The following is a 21,180-nucleotide window of genomic DNA, read 5'->3' as shown; positions in this document are numbered from 1 at the left end:
GTAGAAACATACGTTTCCTTGAGAAAATTAATAATAAAAAGGTGACTAACCAAATCTGACCTAAACTACCTAACTCGCCTAACCTAAAAAACTATCCTAACCTACCCTACCTCACCTAACCTACCTAACCTAAAGCTAGCCTACCTATTCAGGTAGGAAAAACGTTACTATGAAAAGTTGTTGGATTTGTCGTAACGTAGATGCATTAACTATACAAATTGCTGTGCGAGCGGGTGAGACGAAAATTCAGATACCATTTTAAGTGTGTAGATCTAATTTTCATTAGCAAATTAAAGTCGGGTAAATAAATATTTTGTTTGCATCTAGGACGGCAAAACATTACATAAAATGTAAGAAGTGTTTACGTCATGTCTCGTTCTCACAGTTGTTATTATTTTCATTCATACATTGGAAGACTACACTGTGACATTGACCTACACAATCATTATATTTTTTGTGTGCTGGTAACGTCTCTATGTAAAAAAAAAAAAAAAAAGTCCACTGTTAGAATTAGAAATGCAAATTGACTACGTTATGGCAACAATGACGTAACCGAAATGGAGGAAGACAGTGAAATGCGGAAGGAAGGTAATCATATTAAAAATAATATGTATGTGTATATATATATGTATATATATATATATATATATAAATATATATATGTATATATATATATACATATATATTTATATTTATATATATATAAAGATTACCAGGATGAGCTGAGACGCGAATGGGAAGCAACGAAGGATAAAAAAGAAACAGAAATAGAGGAAGAGTGGGTGAATTTCAAGAAGGAAAAGGATAACGTACGCTAAGACGGTAAGACAGTGTAACTTAAGGAGGATTGGAGTGACCAGAGGAATGGGATAAAAAGTTGAAGGCAGTGGTAGAAGAAAGGAAGTGAGTATATAGAAATAGAATTGGATAGATATGAGAGATACAGAACCGTATCAAAACGCAATGTAAGGAAGCAAATAAGAGAACAGGATTTGGATGGGGTAGATGTCCGATAGAGAAATTTAGAAAGCATAAAATTATGGTCTGGAATATAGTTGATAGAAAAATGGGTGAAGTAGGTAGACATAAGGTAAAAGGTGACGATGGACACATGTCAATGGAAATAAAGGCAGTGAGGGAAAGATGGCTACAGTATTTCATAGATTAGATGAATATAGAAGTTAGGGTGGGTTTGATTGTGACAATGGTAAATGCCAGGAAAATGACTAGGATGAAGAGGGGGAAATGAGTGTTATAAGAGCATAAGAACATAAGAAAGGAGGATACTACAAGAGACCATAAGGCCTACACTAAGCAGTTCCATTTCCCTTGCCAACTGTCTTCATTCATAAAGTTATATAACTTACTCTTAAAACAACCGATATTTCTAACGCTCACTACTAGATGATTACTAAGTCTATTCCATTCATGAACCACTCTCTTGGTAAACCAATTCTTGCCTATTTCTTTCTTAAATTTAAATTTGTCCAATATAAATCCATGAGATACAAAGAACATTGAAAGTGATGGGTTGGATAGTTGCTATGCGGAATTTCTGAAAGTGGACTGGCTAGTGAGGTTGTTATGTGTGTGTGTCTAAGGTAGAGAAGAATGCTAGTCTACTGGAAGAGTGCCTGTACAGTTCCGCTTTACAAAAATAAATAAATAAATAAATAAAGGAACCAAATGTGGGTTTAGTTATGCTCTTGGCAAGGCGTGTAGGAAGGTGTTCCTTGAGAGGATAGGGTAGGGAAACAGAGGAATGAAAGGGACCTTGAATGCAAGATGAATGTCTGTCGAGTAGGAAAATGAGTGGGTAAGAGGTTGGCGTGGGTAGGGTAAACCAGCCTTGGATATCACACCATGTTGTGGTGCAGTGCCTTGCTGCATTGCCTCTGATTCGAGGAATGGGAGGCAGCGAGAGTAAGGTGACAATAAATAGATTTTTGGGTGGATGTAGGATGGGTGAAGGATAGGTTCTGACCCAGCCACTCCCTTTGTAAGGGGAAAGTATTTATGGTGTATGTATATACGTATTTAACCTAATTATAGTATACAGGAAATGAACAGCATTCGTATGTCCCAGTCTCCTGTTCTCCAATTTATCATACCTAGCTTCAAATTTATGTGTGATACCAACTTGTATATCCTTATATGTATGTATATATTCTTATTATCATTACTATTATTATTATCGAGACAACCCGCGGGCTTCGCCCTCCCCGGATTGCGACCACTGAGGACTTGCGACCTTTGAGGACTTGCGACCTTTGAGGACTTGTTACTTTGGAGGACTTGTTACATTGGAGGACTTGTTACCTTGGAGGACTTGTTACCTTGGAGGACTTATTACCTTGGAGGACTTATTACCTTGGAGGATTTATTACCTTGGAGGATTTACAACCTTGTAGGACTTGCAACTTCAGAGGACTTGCACCCTCGTAGGACTTACGACCTCGGAGGACTTGCAGCCTCGAAGGGCTTACAACTTCGGAGGACTTGCACCCTCGGAGGACTTGTACCCTCGGAGGACTTGCACCCTCGGAGGACTTGCACCCTCGGAGGACTTGCACCCTCGGAGGATTTGCACCCTGGGAGGACTTGCACCCTCAGAGGACTTGCACCCTCAGAGAACTTGCACCCACGGAGAACTTACTGCTTCGGAGAACTTACGACCTCGGAGGACTTACAGATCCCCCTCTCCAAGACATGAAACATTTTTTAAATGCGTCACCTTTGAAATGGTTTAATTTCTATTATTAGTAGATCATCATCATCATCATCATCATCATCATCATCATTATCATTATTATTATTATTGTTACTATTATTATTATTATTATTATTATTTATCATTATTATTATTATTATTGTTGTTGTTGTTGTTGTTGATGTTATTATTATCATTATTGTTGTTATTATTACTATCATTATCATTATTGTTGTTGTTGTTATTGTTATAACAATAATTATTATTATTATTATCATTATTATTATTATTATTATTACTACTATTATTATCATTATTATCATTATTATTATTATTATTATTGTTATTATTATTGTTATTATTATTATCATCATCATTATCATCTTTACTATTATCATTTTTATCTTTACCAATATCATTAGGAGAGAATATGACCGAATTTTTTGAAAATAATAAAAATATATTTTTTGAGGGAAATTAAGAGAGGAAGGAGAGGGCGAATCAAGTAGAGAAGAAAAGGTAAAATGTGCAAATAGAGGATAATGGAAGAGAAGGCAGTAAGAGGAAGATGGGCAGAGTATTTTAGGGAGTTGCTAAATGTGAAGGAGGATAGGGAGGGAACAGTAGTTGCAGTGGGAGGCGCTATGAAAATGACAGTGCTGAATGAGGAAAATGGAGGAGAAATAAGAAAAAATGAGGTGAACGCAGTTATTAAAATGATGAGAGCAAGTAAGGTACCTGGGTTAGATGGGTGTCATGCGGAGCATCTAAAAACGGGAGGCACAGTGATGGTGGACTAGCTGGTGAGGTTGTTTAATGTTTGACTAAAAGAGAGTAGAGTACCGGAGGAGTGGAGAAGTGTCTGTATAGTTCAACTTTACAAGGGAAAAGGGGACAAGTGTGAGTGTAATAGTTTGAGAGGTCGGTTTGTTGAGTGTAGTTGGGAAGGCTTATGGGAAGGTTTTGATTGAGAGGATTAGGAGAGGAACAAAGGGAGTAATTGGTGAGGAACTATGTGGGTTCACGAAAGGTATGGGTTACGTGGATCAGATTTTTGTGGTGAGGCAGATAAATAAGAAAACTTTAGGAAAGGGTAAGGATTTTTTTTTTTTTTTTTTTTTTTTTTTTGCCTTCATGGATTTGGAAAAGGATTATGACAGGGTAGGCAGGAAGGTACTGTGGGAAGTATTACAGTTATATGGGATAGAAGGAAAGCTGTTAAGAGTAGTTAAGAGTTTTTATGATAATAGTAGAGCCTGTGTTACAATTAGCAATAGAAAGAGTAAATGTTTTGAGGTAAAGGTGGTACTTCATCAGGGATGTGTTATGTCGCCCTGGCTGTTCAATTTATACATGGATGGGGTGGTGCGAGAGGCAAACGCAAGGGTAGTCGGCCGTAGATTGGAGATGGTTACAGAAAAATTATAAGAATTGGAGATAAGCCAGTTGTTTGCTGATTACACTTCGCTTGTAGCAGGATCAGAGGAGGGATTAAGGAAGTTGGTGACGGAATTTGGGAAGGTATACGAAATAAGGAAATTGAAGATAAATATGGGTAAAAGTAAGTGGTGAGATGTACAAATGGAGAGGATGGCAGCAAAGTGGAAGTGAGTATTAAGGAAGAAAGACTGGAGGAAGTGGATAGTTTTAGATACTTGGGTGCGAATGTGGAGGGAAAGGGAGGAGTGGAGGTGGAGATAGAATGTAGGTTGAGAGAAGCAAGTAAAAGTCTTGGGGATTAAAAAGTGTAATGAGAAATAGACATTAGGGAATGGATACTAAGAGGAGATTATATGAAGGGGTGATTGTGCCGACAGCACTGTATGGGGCAGAAATATGGAACATAAGAGAGGAAGAGTTTAAATGTGTTTGAGATGAAATACCTGGGCGACCAGGGATGAGATGGATGGATGGGGTAAAAGGGCCATTGGGATAGAGGGAAATGTCTGTTTAGGAAGGAAGGGAGAAGACAGAAGATAGGGTGAGAATGGAGAATGACTGTGTATGGATGATAGTGTAATGCATGGAAGAGAGTGGGTATAGGATGGGGGTGTGAGGGAATATGTGTGAATATTTTGACGCAGTTCGAAGGGATTTCTCACCGTCTTCTCCTTTTCTGCATGAGGTGATGGGTAGGGGGTGTGGGGGGTCGCCGATTAAATGAAGCTGCCATGTTGTGGATGTGCTGTGTCTTGCTACATTGCTTCTGACCCAGGACATTGGACGAGATGCAGGGATGACCCGTCATCCAGGAGGAACCAAGAAGAGAGGGAGGAAAGGGTGGTGAATAGGAGTAGAGTATGTGGGGATGGAATGGGTGGGAATGGATTTTACGCCTTTGGTTTTTGGCTAACCCCCTTGCAAGAGGGAAAAACCCCTTAGTATATGTACTATTACTATTATAATTTTTACTGTTATCGTCTTTACTACAATCGTTACTATTATCATTATAATTACTACCACTACTACTGTCATCATCATTAGTATTTCCAGCCACTTGATAACTGCGAGTTTCTTTGGAATGCTTCCATGATATGATTAAGCTAATAAAACAAAACAGTATCATTCATCTTTTTATTGGTGTATAATAATCCACTTGAGTCACATAGTTCAGTACAATAAGAATGAAATAATAAAAATAAAAAAAATAGTGGAGAGAAGATAAAGCCATCAACCAGATTTCAGTGCTGGACGATAAATTTGCTTTCCCTCACTGCTCACAGATGGCGCACTGACAGTATCATGTTTACAACATGGATAATATGTTCGATTTTCAGCATTTCGCCGAAATACTTTAAATATAAAGTTAATACCTTGTGGTAGCAGTCGTTTGTAAATAAGAAAAGATTAGTTTGTACCTGTATAAACTGGGAAGGAAACAAAAAGAAAAGTAGATAAATTAAGTTTGGTAGGAAAATGCCTTCTGGGAACTGAGGGGGTGAAGACGTATGTCACTAGATCGTAAAAGTACGACGTACATGAATCATTTACGACTTCTCAGATAACTTACAAGGATCGTAAGCACAGGTAAACCCGCTTAATAGATATAAGCTACTAATGTACTCAGATGTGGTTATAATTCTAAATACTAATTAAACTGTCAACATCACAATATTGAGTGATATACAATACTTATAAAGCATTGAGTGCTACAAAACTATGATAAATGCATAATATGTTTAAGTATAAAGATATAATGCAATGAATACTGTAATGGCGTTTTTATGATCATGTACATGATATTGATAATGAATGGAACGAATAACATAATGAATGAGTGTATATGGATACATATATGATGTTATCATGACCAGGACAAAAAAGTATCGATGCCTGGGCAGGTGACCTTCACAATCATTGATCTGAAACTACCGACGTCAGCTCCCTCCCGCAGGTCAAGGTTGATGACCTTGCTCGGATTAGAGAGCCTATGGGAAGACCTTGAACCCATAGTATCCCGCATTCACCCTAAGAACATCTCTTGGTTCTATAGTATGTATAACAAGGACACTCGTAAACTGAAAGCGTCATTAAAACTAGTCTTCGAGGTTTCCTGGGTTCTTGATTTGTAATAACCAAGGTCGTGGATGTTCGCGTTCTTCTACGTTATAATTATTTTTTCCGTTTTTTTTTTCTTTTCTCAAAATTCTCCTGCAGTATATTTCTTTTATTCAATCCCTGGGTCCGTTTCACGAACTTGTTTCTTTACCATCGAACTCACTGGGAGGTTTGAGACTACTGCTTCTTCACTGGATGTGGGTTTCCGTCTCCCACGGGTACGGGTTTCCTTCTGGTGTCGCTGGGGGGGTTCCTCCGAAGGGTGTGGGTTGGGGAGGGGGTGATGATGGGTCCCATTTAGTCCTCCAAAACCCCAAAGAGGTCTCAAGAACCCTCAGGACCTTTCTCTGTCCTCAACGACCAAATATTCTGTCAAGGGCCCTGAAGAAACCGGGTTGTCGTCTGTCATTGGTAGGTGACTGAGTAAGGGCAACGACTTCATCCTTGAAGTCGTAGCCCACGAAGTTCCCGACGTTCTCCAGGAAGTCGTGCAAGGCTGCGACGGTTCCTCCTCTGGTGCTGATCTCCGGAGTATTCGCTGGGGTTTCCGTGACGCTACTCTCGGTCTCCTCGTGGTGACCCTCGGTCTCCTCGTGGTGACCCTCGGTCTCCTCGTGATGACTCCCGATCTCCTCACCGTGACTCTCGATCTCCTCGTGGTGACTCCCGATCTCCTCGTGGTGACTCCCGATCTCCTCGCCGTGACTGTCATCTTGTACGTGACTCTCATGATTTCCGGCGTCACTCTGAGGCGGCGACTCTGAGGCTGGGTTCTTGTCTTCGATGGAGTCATCAGAGACCTCGTTGCCACCTTTGGGGTCGATGGAGAAATGTGGGAATCGACTGGCAGAGCCCCGTCGGGTGTCCTGGTCGTGGGGCCTTTGTCCATAGAAGCTCACTAGTCGTCCTCCTCGGGTGCCCCCGAAGAAGCCACTGCCTCCGAAGCTTCTGGGAGGCCGGAAGAACCCGGGACCGAAGTGTCCGCCAGGTACTCCGGGTCTTGGGAAAAAGAAACGACCGCCTGGTCTTGGTTGGTGGTTTGCTTCGGTGCTCGGGAAGAAACGCTCAGGGCCATCGAAGACACCAGCCCCATTTCTATTAGGTTCTCTCTTTGAATCAGGGAAAAGAAACCTACCGCCCTCCTCCTCCTCTGGTTCCCTGTGAGAGTTGCCGAAGAAGCTTTGGTGTTGTCTTCCCTCTCCTCTTGCTGCATTACGGAAGACAGGGACTGCGGCAGAACCTGTGACGCCTCTAACATCACCAGCGAACCTAGAACTACTAATTCGAGCTCCACCTCTGGAAGGACTGTTCTGCCCGCTGCTGGTTTCTTTCACTGGAAGACCAAAGAATCTAAGGGCGGTTTCTCTTCTGGATTGGTCCAAGAGGCTAATGGAATGGACTCCGTGAGAACTTCCAAAGAAACCATTGCTATCGGTTTGCCTTATCCTTCGCACATGGTCGCCAGCGGTCCCGACCCCTCTCTTGAGCCGCAAGTAAAGAAACCCTCCACCGTGATTGGCTCCTCTGGGTCGTCTTCCTATCTGTGATTGGCCAAGGACGAAGGTTGTGCTTCTCGTCGCCGGATTCATGAAAACCATCGCTGGGACCTGAGTTGCCATGAGCAAGAAAATTGTTGTCTTGGCCAGTGCCGACCACATCTGGAAAGATTTGAAATCGACTTTATACTAATTTAGAAGAAGGACTGGGACAAGTTATCATACTTTAAAATGTTAGCGGTTACAGACACAGCTGCCACGTAGACCTGGAAGAACACTTAAGCGTTGTGTTTATTTACATTGTGATATATCACACTCTTGATAGCACTATGTGCTGGCGGCACACAAGGCTAGCATGCTATGCTTTTGCTCCTTCGTTTGAATGAAAACGACTTCAGTGACAATACTTTAGACTTCCGTAAGAACATCTCGACAATGTGTCTAACATTTCTTAGTTCTTCATTCAGCTCCTCACTATATGAAGCAAGAGTAATTTGACATTTAGAAATTTGAAAAACAAAATATCGTAACCAGAGTCGTTTCTACTCAAACGAAATAGCACAAGCAAGTAGCATGCTAGCGGGAAATGTCTAGTGTGCCGCCATCTAACGGTAACAGAATTGTGAAGGCGTATATATATATATATATATATATATATATATATACATATATATATAATATATATATATATATATATATAACATAAATACATATATATAATATATATATATATATAAAGCATATTTACATATATGTATACATACATATATATATATATACACATATATATAATATATATATATATATATATATATATATATGTATATGTATATATATATATGCAAATGACAAATGTGTACAAACATGCCTGTAAATATACACTATTACTACATATAAACTTATTGTTCCAAGGTTGTAATTCCATTGAACGAACCTTTTCAATAACACTTAACAGTTCATATGAGTAGAATTGGTTTAACCAACCGATATTCAGTTAAATCAATTAGATATTATCTATTCATCGAAAACTAAACACAAACGACTTCATTGCTGCAAGTTCTTGAACGGCCATCAATTGATTGATATTGTATTGCCATTGTTTGTTTTACACAAAAGCAAAACAGACATGTTCCAATTTCGAGTTATTAGTTTTTTTTTCTATAAACTATCACTCTGCTACTGTGTCAGCAATATTGGTTGGTAACACGGTTTGTTATGTTACACATATTCGTGAAAATGTCGATAAGACCTGCTACTTGATTTGACACTTCCCGCGATTGCGTTACATTTTAACTAATGTTTTCAAGAAGTGGATGAAATGTAATTACCGTAATTGTTCCAATTTTATGGCACAAACGCCGATGTAAGTAAAAATAAAATATTTATCCTCCTCCAATGCTGCGCGTCAAAGGTCTATAATTCTTCAGTTGCCCTGACTGTGCGCGGGCGATTGGGGTTACTGCGACTGTGCCAACGTTCCGCTATATATATAAGCGCTGCCCTGGTGTGGCTGACGTCAATGGTGAGGTAACCGGGATTGTATACCCTCTCTAGAACCTCCAGGAAAATGGCCGAGCGACCGATGACCCGGGAATCACCGACAGGAGTAACGGCAACGACACCTAGGTAGTGGCCAAGCTACGCGCGTGTTTACTTTCACTTGGGATAAACCCGGCTTCACTGGGCCGAGTTATTCTCTTTTAAAACGATAGACAATCTGTTGTATGTTTTATTTAACCCACGATGTTGAAAGACTATATTTACTCCAGAATATGCTTTAGAATAATGTATATTAATCATGTTCCTTTTTGTTGACAAAACTCCTGCACCTGTGTACTAGATTCCGTTAGCGAAAGGGATATCCTATACCGCTTTTTTTACATAACAACGAAACAGGAATGCAGGTACCACATAGGTGAATGATATAGTGTTTGTTTATGTTATCTATATAAGTATGTGGTTTTGTTTGAGTATTGCAAGATGGGTTTTTTTTTTTTAAGTATTTGAGCAGAAAAATGTTATGAGTATTTTTTATTCCGCGTGTGGTGGGCTGTTTGCGTGATGTGATGTCGAACGGGTAGGGTCGACGAGTTTTGTGTAGAACAATATCATTCTCATATGCTGTACTACGAGAAGAAATTTCGCTTGATAGTGCGTTCAATTGGATATATTTTCATGCAGCCAGTTGTTATCCTTAATGCCTTATTTTGTGTCAATTGTAGACTATTTTATTAACTGATGGATACCATGTGGCTGCATATGTATCAACTTCGTTTGCAGTCGTTAGATTGGTCCAAGTATCTTCAGTTTGTTATTTGCCCTCGCTATGAACTTCATGTGTATATAAAACGCGAGGACTATTATTTTAGAATTTTCGACCAGTGAGAGGTTGACAAAGATATTTCCTGACATATGTAGGCAGATACCTAGGCCGGCATAGTGCTGTGGTTATGAAAGTAAAATATTTTTCCTCACACATCCTACCTCCAACCTCTCACTAGACTTCTCTTAAGAATATTTCAAATACATTTCTAACATTCGTATATATTTACAATCTCTTAGTTCATTATTCACCTTATTATATGACGGAAAGATAATTTGGTAACAATAGCGGAAGATGGAGGTCTGGGCACAACCCAAAACACTGCAAAACTTTTAAAGATATGGAAATATGGACCAGCAGGAGAAACATTGGTCAAATAAATCAATAAAGTTTTATATATATATATATATATATGTATATTTATATATATATATATATATATATATATATATATATATATATATATAAAGAAAAATACGGTCTTGATACATATGACTAACAATTTCATTGATGATCGATTACGTCCTATTTCGGTATTTCGGGGCACCCGGCATTGAAAAAATTCGTAAAGTATGTCGATAACACGCTTCGATCCCGTTATGAGGGCATGTTTATAGAATCGAACATGGGTCAATGAACCAAGCAACTTTTTACAATGTTCTCCCGCTCACAGGAAGCTTTAGTTGTAGGGAAGAAAGACTTGAGCATGACAGAAACGCAAGGTCGCCCACAAGGATAAGAGAACTTGTAAACTGGAGTCCATGACACAACGGCAGTGGTTATTGCCAGGCCGTTTCTAGGACCAGGGGTCGAGAGTGCCCACAATGAGGCCAGGGACGACACAACTGACCCACATGAAAGGGTTAAAAGTGGATTGAACTCTTGTATGAATCATAAAGAAACGTGATCGGTCTTCGGAAATAATGGATCACTAAATAAAAGTTATTAACCGATTTTGAGCAGTACCAGAGTTAAAAATAATAATAATAATATTACTGCTGTCCCCAGTATAAATGTGTCTAGTTTATTCGAGAGTATTTTTCATAAGAATTCAATGAACCGATCACTGAAGTTCTCGGAAATTCAAATGTCAATTTCTTCGTTGTTGTCTTGTTGGTCTGTACACAACTTAGTGCTACTTGGATGCGTTCCATGAAATTACTTCGATGTGCGATCTACAATTTACGATGTTATCTACAGAATATATATATATATATATATATATGTATATATATATATATATATATATATATGTATATATATATATATATACACACATATATGTGTGTGTACAGTATATATGTATATATATATATATATATATATATATATATATATATATATATATATATATAGACTATGTAATTTCAATAAGATAAAAATTTAACTAGCCTAGGATTTGTTATGGGACTGATGGCAAAGTAATCAATCTACAATTTGAAATGTGATTTACTGAAAAAATGCCTTATTAAGTAATACATACATACATATACCAAAGGCTTTTTCCCCATTATAAGGGAGGTAGCCAAAAAACAAAGGCATAAAAACATTCCCACTCATTCCATCCTTAACATACTCCACTCCCCTCCACCACCTTCCCTCCCTCTTATCTTGGCACCTCTAAGATGACGGGTCATCCCTGCATCTTACCTACTGCCCTGGGTCAGAAGCAGTGTCGCAAGACACAGCATATCCACAGCAAGGCCGCTTCATTAAATCGGCGACCCCCGCTCTCCGTCCCCTCATGCAGAAAAGGAGAAGAAGGGGAGAAATCCCTTCGGGCTGCGTCATTTTATTTCTCACACATACTCCCTCACTCCCATCCCCCACCCACTCCACTTCATGCATCACAACATCTGTAACCTTTTGGTTTGCGTAGGCTACATAAGGAGGACTTAATGCGGGCAAGATAAACTCTAAAACGGGAGTTTTCTTCTATTTATTAACAATGAAGCAATCTGGTTGCAAATATTACAAGGTACAAATGGGCCCTGTGGGCGAATTACAATATGTGCCAGGCCTTGACTTAGGGCACAGCTGGATGGCAGCCTATCGGCCTGCCTAGCGCTGGCCGGTAGGCTCTTGACCTACCCAGCTCTGGCCGGTAGGTTCTTGACCTACCCAGCTCTGGCGGGGTGACAGGTGTCGAAGGTTAATATAGGGGGTTAGTGGGTTGTTGTAAGTAAAGGCGTTAGTCTCGCTATTCTATACATTGGGGTCAGTTTTATATATGAGGGTTAGTCGTATAGTTGGTGGGTGTTGTTAGGTATATTATATATATGTTAGTTTATGGGTAATATAATAGGGCAGTTATAATAAAGGATTTTTAATAGGTTAGTCTGGTGACATTGGGTATCTATATCTTGTATGTTGCAAGCATGTGGATCACGTGCGTGGTAGGTGATGGTTAGTAATGGTTACACATCATCCATACACAACCATTCTCCATTCACCCCTATCTTCTGTCCTCTACCGTTCTTCCTCAACAGACATTGCCCTCTTCCCCAAAGCCCCTTTTACCCCATCCATCCATCTCATCCTAGGTCGCCCCCTCAATGTTCACTCCTTCCACCTCTGCCTTCCACACCTCTTTTACTAGTCTTTCTTCACTCATTCTTTACTCTTCTTATTAAGTAATAATAATAATAATAATAATAATAATAAATAGAGACAAGGAGATCGTATACCTTCTTCTCCTTCTTCTCATTATTATCATTATTATTATTATTATTATTATTATTATTATTATTATTATCATATTTATTATTTTTTATTATTTTTATTATTATTATCGTAATTATAATTATGATTACTATTATCATTACAATTATTGTCATCATTTTTGTTATCTTAATGGTTGTGGTGACGAACCTACGTCAGGAGGCGCTGAGTGGTGGGGGCCGAAGCCGTCATCTTTGTCCTATTATGAGCTTCCACTATTGGGTCAGGTAACTGCTGGTGATCAGAGACGTGCAGAATTCGAACGTGATTCCGATTACGCCACATCAATGACGATGCTGTGTGAAATGAGAAAATACTTTGAAATAATAATTATTTCTATATGGCTTAACGAAAGAATAACTTATACCATGTGTGTCTGTGAAAATAACAAAATGAATTAATAAATAAAGAAAAATAATGCACAAAAAATCTAAATATTCCAGTCGGTGGTTATCAAAGACAATTTCTACTTCTATACGATTGTCGTCAATGGAGGAAAACGAAGTTTTCAAAAATCAAAGTTGAATGAAAAAAAATACTTGAAGTTTATAGTATCACAGGAACATCTAAATTGTTTGAATGTAGTTTTCAGAAATTATTCTGTATATCAGACCATTTATTACGACGATATAAACCCGGAAATTAAAAATTGGGCGTCTTAGAACAATTCACTGATACTCAATTGATTTCAAGGTCATTGTCATTTCTTAATTAAAATTTTGTCATTGTATTTAATATTGCTCTATGATATGTTCAATCATCTGATTTTTTATACATTTTTTATTTAAGATATTTTGGTAGTCTGATATTTCTAACAGTGAAATCTAAACATCCCATTTGTACTCAAAGAAAAGTGTGGGCTACTATAGCGTGAGGTCTGCCACACTATAGCGTGAGAACTACCTCCCGTGAGCACTATAGTGTGAGGTCTACCACACTATAGCGTGAGAACTACCTCCAGTTAGCACTATAGCGTGAGGTCTACCATTTCCATACATTTATTTTAGCGATAAACATATAGTTTGTACATATCCTAGGAATGACGTAGATAATATATAATTGGATTTCTAATTACATTCATATCAAAGGAAGAAAGGTAAAAATAAACATGTTTATATTTATTCTTGCGATACACACTTCGTACATCTAAGAATGACACTAATGAGTTAGGTTAGGTCAGGTCGCGTGGACAGGTCACGTTTTTTATGTATTTGGGAAGGTCACATGTTTGATGGACAGGTGCGGGGAGCGTCCTCCTGAAGGAACGCGGATCACGCGGTAGACGGTGACCTCAGGCTGCACCTGGGTAGGCGACATATGGCGGTAGACCTCACGCTGTAGTAGCACCGTAAAGTGAATGAACGATTCAGTGATACAAATGCTTAAAAATATGGGATCACGCCAGACTTCGACAGGATGGCATTTCTTGTGGTGAATGACGATTCTTCAGTTGTATGAGTTGACAATGCGAAAACTAGTTAGGGTAAGTTACATACTTCTCTTCTATTCACTTTGTTCTGGGGTGACGATACATCAGATGTTGTTGCTTGGGGTGGGTTCCGTTTCTTATTCTCCAATTTACCATAACTGGTCTCAGCTATTCCAAATATAAATGCATCTATATGGTTATTACATAATACACAAAATACAGAATTCTACAAAATTATTCTCTACCATAATTTCATACTTGTATATTTGTGGGAAACGCTTTAGATTGGCTTGTCTAATGCGACACGTATTCGTCCGCTACTGGTTGGCCATGACCGTTGAGCGGAGTCAAACCCCTTGCCCAGCAGGTACAATAATTTTCCTAAACCATGTAAATGATACGGGATAAGAATGTCGTCACCAGTCTATTGCATGTCACTTTTATTTACTTCTGAGCATTTGAAATAAAGAATTTTCCTAAACCATGTAAATGACACGGGATAAGAATGTCGTCACCAGTCTATTGCAAGTCACTTTTATTTAATTTTGTGCATTTGAAATAAAGAATTTTCCTAAACCATGTAAATGACACGGGATAAGAATGTCGTCGCCAGTCTATTGCAAGTCACTTTTATTTAATTCTGTGCATTTAAAATAAAGAATTTTCCTAAACCATGTAAATGACACGGGATAAGAATGTCGTCACCAGTCTATTGCAAGTCACTTTTATTTAATTTTGTGCATTTGAAATAAAGAATTTTCCTAAACCATGTAAATGACACGGGATAAGAATGTCGTCACCAGTCTATTGCAAGTCACTTTTATTTACTTCTGTACATTTGAAATAAGCAGTGGAATGTTTTGTTTATGTAAACAAAACCTCATGTATGATTGGAAATAATTTCTATGGTTATTATTATAGTGATTGCATTGATAATATAATTTAGTACGAAATAAAATATAATTAATTTGATGTGGTTATATAAGAAAACAAAATGGAATAGAATTACTGAATACTAATCAGAATGTAATTATGAAATAAACTGAAAAATAAACGGTCTGATTTACAGTAATATGTACAACAAATTTATTTTGTTTAGTATGCTTGATAAACATTGTGTAACGAAAATAATAACTACAGTTTTTATCTAAACAATATTGAACTATTAGTAAACAAAATTGCAAATAAACTAGAAAAATTTGAATCAGACTGGAATGTTAAAGTAATACATTATTAACATAAAACATTCCAAGTGCAAAATGTAATTTAACGTTTACTTAGAACTATATCGATGCAATGTCGCTGCCTGTTAAATTTTGATGCACATTTTCCTAACGCGAGCTTTTGAAACTACTTCTGCAATGACATCTTCTTCGTTGGGCACCTTATTCCTTATTCCTTCGAGCATTGTTGACCTGAGGTATGTTTTTAATTTTCTCAGGCAGCTGAAACTACGTTCATCTGATGCTGTTGTAACAGGAAGAATACAAAAAATCTTGATGAGCTGAGAGATGTTGGGATGAAACACAACAAGGCTTTCAAATGCCAGGACTTCTGAGGATGTTGCTGGGATTTTCTCATTGCTCATGCAACTCACACTTTCTGCATTCCATTTATGGCACCACCTTTCAACCTCCCCATGCAGGTCTGCCCGCGTTCCAGGTAGATCTTGTTTAAAGAACTCAGAGCAGCTTCCTTCGCCTGATTAAATGTGGTTTTGCTAACATACTCTGGAATAAGATATTGCAGGAATACCTCTTGGTTTGCTTTGTACACTGCCGTGGCACTTGTATTTGTTCACCCAACAGATTTTTAGCTCCCACGAAAGTTATATGAAAGTCCTCCTCAGCTCGGATGGATGTGTCTCCAGGAAGTTATTCACTTCTTCGGTACATTCGAGTGTCGAGTTTGGGATTTTGAAGCTGTTTAGGTATTGACAGTAGTAGCTTAGCAAAGCTCTCACATACACAGAGAGCTACTACAGACCGATGTGCTGTCATGGCAGCTAGCATTTGTGAAACTTTTAATGATGCTGTGTGATCTCTCCAGTCACACATTTCTTCCAAAGTGTTCACAATTAATTGGTAGAATTCCCTGAAACGAATAATACTGTTGTGGTGTTCAGACCACCTGGTTTCACAGAGAGATAACAACATCTTGTGAGATTACCCATAATGCACTGGCACGCATGAAGTTCGTGATTTCCTTAACGGTTTCCACACAGTTACTGACACCTTGCACCTTTGCAGCTTAACACACTACCAAACTGAAGACATGACTGCTGCAGTGGGTGAAATTTGACTTTTTGTAGATTTGCCTAATGTGTGTTTGAGCACCGTTTGTATCTCCCTTCAATTGCTGCACATCCACGCCTGACCTCAGAAAGCTGAGATCCGAACCATATTCCTTAAGTTTGGAAACAATTAGCTCTGCTGTTGCTTTACCAGTTCCATCAGTGGCCTCCTCAAATCCTAGAAAGACCTCATGGATATTTCCCTTCACGTCTACAAATCTTACCAGAAAGGCTAGTTGATCGTTTTACAGAGGCTAAAGAGGCTAAACACGTCTACAAATGGAAACAATTAACTCTGCTGTTGCTTTACCAGTTCCATCAGTGGCCTCCTCAAATCCTAGGAAGTACTCATGGATATTTCCCTTCACGTCTACAAATCTTACCAGAAAGGCTAGTTGATCGTTTTACAGAGGCTAAAGAGCAGCTCCACTCTCTCCAAAACTGTATATCTCCCGATCTGCGGCTCCATCATCGGATCCAGTTTCATGTCATGCCCAGGACCGACTGTGTATTTACCTAGTTGTATTTTACGGGAAGGGGAGCTATGCTCGTGGTATCCCGTCTTCATATCTCATTTTATCTAAACTATTTTTAAATTCCTGTATTGTTTTTGCACACACCACTTTCTCATCTAACTTGTTTCAACTATTTTGTGTGTGTGTGTGTTGTCTATATATATATATATATATATATATATATATATATATATATGACAGTGATATACATTAATGTACTTATCGCTATGTAAAAATACGAGGAGACGAAAAATAAATTCAGCAAGCGCACACCAGACAATGAACGGTTAGATGTATTTCATTTCTTACAAGGAAGGAGATTTCTGGAGGGGGGAGGGAAGCGTGGCCCCCCTTGAACCCCCCCGCCAGTCGCCACCATATTCCCATGGGGCTGGGTACCCCCTTTCTGTATTTTTTTGTAAAAGCATTTTTTAACTATGACATCCCACCTTAAAAGGAGAAAAGGGCCATTGGTATATATATATATATATATATATATATATATATATATATATATATATATATATATATATGTATATATATATATATATATATATATATATATATATATATATACTATTGTTATTGTTATTACTATTAATATTATCATATTATAAAGATTATCATTATCATTATGATGAGCGGCCTTGCTCTGGATATGCTGTGTCTTGCTACATTGCTGCTGACCCAGGGCAGTGGGCGAGAGAAAGGGATGACACATCATCCAGGAGGAGCCAAGAAAAGAGGAAGGGAGGGAGGCAGAGAATGGGAGTGGAGTATGTGAGGATGAAATGGGTGGGAGTGGATTTATGCCTTTGACTTTGGCTACCTCCCTTGTAATGGGGAAAAAGCCCTTGGTAAATGTATTATTATCATTATTATTGTTATTATTATAATTAGCATCATCATTACTAGTGTACTATTGTTGTTGTTACTATTAGAGTGGTAGACTTCTAGCAGTGTGAAAAAAATCTATTGAAGCGCCCATGAAGGGTTTCCATTTTGAGACACTGACATGCAGGCCTGTTTCGTTGATGTCAGTTTGGTGCAAAACATTGGAGAGAATATCTGTCAAGGTAGCACACAACTATATTCAAGATAATGATCTTCAATCTTATGATCAGTACGTATTCCGTCCACGGAGATCCATTGATGAGTAATTACTACTAACGTATAATAACATAGCTATGATACTGAATTATGGAAACTTTGTAGATCTAAAATTACTTGATATTTTTTTGTAATTCAGATGCGTTTAACATGGTATATCATATTATGCTTGACAATTTGGGGAATCTTTGAATTACTGGTAATACTTTCTATTGGATTAAGGGTTTTCTTACAGGTTGTATCATGGATGTTGTGGTGGTACGTGCGAAAAGCACAACTAAAAAAGTTAGAAGTGGTGTGCCCCAGGGATCAGTGTTTTGTCCTCTATACTTTTTTTTTATTGTGTTAGAAATAATGCAAGTTCTGCTGCAAAGATAATTGCAGATAAGTAGAAGATGTACGTCGGCATTGAAGAGGAACCATCGGATGATACTTCAGAAGCAGTACGGATCTGTCAGGGTAACATTTATTCTATTCTAGGTATCTGCGTCTTAGGGACTTGCTCTGAATCCGACCAAGTATTTTGTCATTAAATTTGCTAGAAGTAATCTTCTGTGGGATGAGTATCATGTAATTAATATACCTATTCCATTGAGGGACTCAACGCTAGTTCTGGGTGTGACTATGGACAATGAAATTAAATTCCTCCATCATGAGGCAGATTAGTTTGTAAAATAGGAGTTGCACACAATATTAAGTCAACTGCAAACCGTGATGATTCATTTTTGTTGCCTCTATCACTCATGCGCGCCCTCGGAATATCAGTTTCGAACTTCGAATCAGTGGCGTGCAGAGGCTCGGTGAAGCTCGGGGTAAACTCTAAATCAGGTATAAAGCCTGGTACAAATAAATGTTATGAGAGGAAAATATTTTGAATATGTAAACACAAACGAAACATTAAAAAATGCATTAGATTTAAATATAAAACAAATACATTTTTTTTTCAAGTGATCTGATTGGATGCCCCGAGATGCCCGCTCGCTGCCGTACGAGCCAATTCCAATCTCCCCCTGGAATCTCGCTCTGCCAACTTTTATGTCCTCATATAACGCGTTTGCACTACAACATAGCCCCTGTGGTTTATTAGAATTGTTGGAACTGCATTCGTGGAGGAACCCACATTCTCGGTTTATTTCGCGTATCCTAGCGCACCGGCATAGGTTGAGCTCATAGGGCATCACAAGAGTGAGGTAAACTCACCCCCACCGAGACAAAGGCCACAGAAGCCTCCCTGTCTCAGAGTAAAAAGCGCTGCGTCGACCCAAACTCACCTCCTGGTTCTGACGACGAGGGGAGAGCACCGGATCCCACTCGTAACACTAAAAACCCCAGACTCCCCACCTACAAAGTTCTCCCCTCTGACGGCTTCGACTCGCCCTTCGACGTCGTCAGAGCCCTCGAGACTGACCCCCTTCAGGGGAAGCTAGCATTCTTCAAGCTATTGTGGGATGGCACGGTCATCCTCACCCCTGCCAAAAAAGGTACGTTAGCGGGGGGGGGGGGGGGGGGAGAGCCAGAACACCTCTCCACTGCGCAGGTAGATGATGACGTCAACGGAAATATCGAGACCAGGGTTCCGAGGGTCGAGAGCTGTCAGTCACTCACACACCAGTGTGTGGAGCGAAGCTCCATCTTCTGATTAAAGGGGTAGCAAAGGCAGACAAATAACATATAAAAATGCCAACATTTTGTATAGTGCAGAAGTGCAATGTCGTTAGACTGAAAGGTGATAGAAATATACATTTCTTTTCACTACCCAAAGATAAATAACTTAGAAAGAAATGGATTGAATTATGTGGCACACACAATACTCGGTCATCTGGATATGTATGCAGCCGTCATTTTGAAAGTAACTATTTATTAGCAACATTTCCTGAATTTTTCATTCAATTGCAAATAAACAGACTAAAGAATCCGGTTAAAACATAACTGAGCTTGGTGGAGATAAAGGTCTACATATAAAATACACGCTTGACATGTCATCCCATCTAATAACTCGCCATATTAATATAATCCGCCTAATGTGAAAGCATGTAAAACATTTTTTATAACTTTTCTGGCGGTCATATCTCAGATACTGATAATTTGAGGATAAGAAAATGATACTGAGTAATTTCAGTATTGTGAACATCATAGTGTAATTTTAAAGTCTACCATACATACAGATGGTTTTCTTTAAATTTTACATTTTCTTCTACCTCTCACTCTCCCCCTCTGGATTTCCTATGACGTACCTTGTAGTATTCGTTTTACCTTGCCCTCGGCGACGTCAGGGAGCTTCGAAGGCTCCGTGTGAATATCACGGAACTGCTTCCGGGGCATAACCTGACGAAGATGGTCGTACATGATTTTTCATTTTCACTTAAATTGGAGATACTCGCGAGTCAGCCCATGATTACCAACGCTAAGCGGTCATTTGACTGGCACAAACAGGAAACCCCCCACGTGATTATTGACGTCAAGGGAGAACCCATCTCCACTTTAGACTTAGGAGGATGGGGGAAGTTTGCAGTTCGCACATACATTCCTGATCCCCTCAGGTATTCCAAGTGCCAGAAATATGACCACCGTCAAAACCAGTGTCAGGCACGGTTCCCCAGATGTGACATCTGCACTAGCACTCAATTGACAGATACGTGCCTCAACAAATTCAAGAAAGGGGACACCGACCTCCAGGCCAAATGCCCAAACTGAACAAAAAAAAAAAAAAAAAAAACATGCGTGGAATGCTCGGTGCTCGGTGATGAGGACTGAAGCCACGCAGTGCTATCAGAGGGCCGAGAAAATGGAGGGTTTCATTCTGGCCCCAGCAGGAACTTTTGTTTGAGGGAGCAAGAAGCAGGACACACAAACCCCTGCTCCTGCGCCCAACAGTAGTGACAAAGGAACTTTCCCCGACATACCCGCGCCCCGCCCTTCCACTGTCAACACCGCCCCAGACGTAAATAAAAGACCCCCCGCAGGCAGCCAGTGATCACAGCTCGCCGCCCAGCCGAGAACCCCGCTACAGGGAACGCCGCCCGCC

General features: G+C 39.2%; 1 protein-coding gene across 1 annotated transcript; it reads right to left on the bottom strand.

Annotated features, from left to right (window-relative positions):
• Positions 1-6,033: 6,033 nt before the first annotated feature.
• LOC143035531 (uncharacterized) lies at positions 6,034-9,215 on the bottom strand. Its single transcript, XM_076202399.1, has 2 exons — positions 9,093-9,215; positions 6,034-7,926 (listed from the first exon to the last, which is right to left on the bottom strand). Exon 2 carries the CDS (start codon positions 7,924-7,926, stop codon positions 6,622-6,624), a length of 1,305 nt encoding a protein of 434 aa, XP_076058514.1. The 5' UTR covers positions 9,093-9,215; the 3' UTR covers positions 6,034-6,621.
• Positions 9,216-21,180: the final 11,965 nt, after the last annotated feature.

Source organism: Oratosquilla oratoria, chromosome 19 (assembly GCF_046742065.1).
Source record: "Oratosquilla oratoria isolate Oo_2021 chromosome 19, ASM4674206v1, whole genome shotgun sequence".
NCBI classification, from domain to species: domain Eukaryota; kingdom Metazoa; phylum Arthropoda; class Malacostraca; order Stomatopoda; family Squillidae; genus Oratosquilla; species Oratosquilla oratoria.
Note: the sequence above shows the minus strand (reverse complement) of the source record. Positions and strands in the feature narration are given on the sequence as shown.